Raw genomic sequence first — 1630 nt, forward strand, 5'->3', positions numbered from 1 at the left:
TAGAGAGAAAGGAAGAAGGCATGCATAATCCCTATATCAACATAACAATCTGAATCTACTAACCCATCACATGCTCATCTAATTAACGAGTACTACTACTAAAACTCAACAAAAAAGAAGGTTCTAGAATTCGTGTGGAAGTTTCTTGGAGGAAGACGAAGCAGTCTTGTTATTATGCATCCAGACCTTGAAAACCTGCCTCTTCACCCCAACCTCCGCACAGAATCTCTGCACCTCGGCGTCATCCTCCCTCGGGATCCTCCACCCCACCTTCTCCGCCAGCTCCAGCATCCTCCCCTTCTGCTCCGCCGTGAACTTCGTCCTGAACCTCTTCCTCGCCACGAACTGCGGCGGCGGCGGCGCCACCTCGTTGAAATTCAGCTGCTCCTCGCTCGACGACTCCTCGAACGCCATCTTCACCGGCTGCACGGAGGGCTCTTTGCGGTGGAAATTGCGGTGGCAGGAGCAGGCGGCGCACTGGAGGGCCTCGAGCGTGCCGTCGCCGCCGCTGGGCATGAACTCGCCGCAGCCGTCGGTGACGTTGCCGCCCACGTTGGCGGCGTGGTTTTTCAGGCACTCGCGGTAGGTCTGGCGACCGGGTTTGGGCTTGGATCCTAGTGAAGAAGCGGGTTGTAATTGTTGTACCCTCATTTCCTTGTCTTGGCCGGGTAAAGAAGACATTGTGGTTTTGATTGTGTGTGAAGAGGAAACCCTAGAAATGTGGAGAGTGATCAAGATTGGGGCTTTAGCTAAATCTAAATTGGGGGTTTGTGAGGCAAACCTGATTAGCAGCCATGGAATTGGAATTCATTTGTAGTATAACCAAATTAGAGAGAATTCGAAGTAGAATTGAAGTGTTGGGGTGGTTTGCAACAAGAGACAGGTTGGTTGCTTGAGATGAAGCTAAGTTGGGAGAGAGAGGAGAGAGAGAGTGGGAAACAAGTAAGAAGCGATGATCTGAACACAAAAAACAACCGACAATGTCATGTTCGTCCTCTCTCCCACGCCCTGCCATTTTTTGGTCCCATCCCCACCCTTCATTATTGCATCCCATCACTCTTTCTTTTTACATACCATACCCTTCCTTCATAATTCTTTTTCAGATAAAATTAATCACATTCATGCATTTTGAGAACAACTCATTAATCTTGAATAAGTATCTCACAATTTAAATAGCAAGAATTGCCTGATGCAAAAAATATATATCAAGTGATTGTTGGTGCGTACACATAAGGAATCACTCCTACTTCTGAAAAATGGAGCGCGAACAAACTGAATGTCCAGCGTCCATTTTAGAAGAACTTCAACACGAATGATCCATTTGAAAGTTTTTCAAAGAGAACGCTAAAAAGGCTTGTATTGCTTTATTGAAATAATTCTCCATTCGGTAACCATGCATGTAACTTTTTATTGGTCTATCTCAAAATATGCATAATTACATTTAATTTTTATAAATTATATTATGTGGAATAGTTGTTAATTCAGAAGCCAAGTCGAGTCGAGTCGTACGTCAAAATATGCACAACTATAATCGAATTTTTAAATTAATTACTAAATTGGATATCTAAATTGTCACGAGAGTAATTAATAAAACAAGTATTGAAATTAAATTTTTGGATGAGAAGTCAAG

The 1630-nt window shown here is 43.7% G+C and overlaps 1 protein-coding gene across 1 annotated transcript; it reads right to left on the bottom strand.

The window, feature by feature from the left end:
• On the bottom strand, nt 1–974 carry LOC125185530 (zinc-finger homeodomain protein 5-like). Its single transcript, XM_048082080.1, has 2 exons — nt 782–974; nt 1–712 (listed from the first exon to the last, which is right to left on the bottom strand). The coding sequence occupies exon 2, from the start codon at nt 679–681 to the stop codon at nt 124–126; it is 558 nt and encodes a 185-aa protein (XP_047938037.1). The 5' UTR covers nt 682–712; nt 782–974; the 3' UTR covers nt 1–123.
• Nucleotides 975–1630: the final 656 nt, after the last annotated feature.

This window comes from Salvia hispanica, chromosome 4 (assembly GCF_023119035.1).
Source record: "Salvia hispanica cultivar TCC Black 2014 chromosome 4, UniMelb_Shisp_WGS_1.0, whole genome shotgun sequence".
Lineage (NCBI taxonomy): Eukaryota > Viridiplantae > Streptophyta > Magnoliopsida > Lamiales > Lamiaceae > Salvia > Salvia hispanica.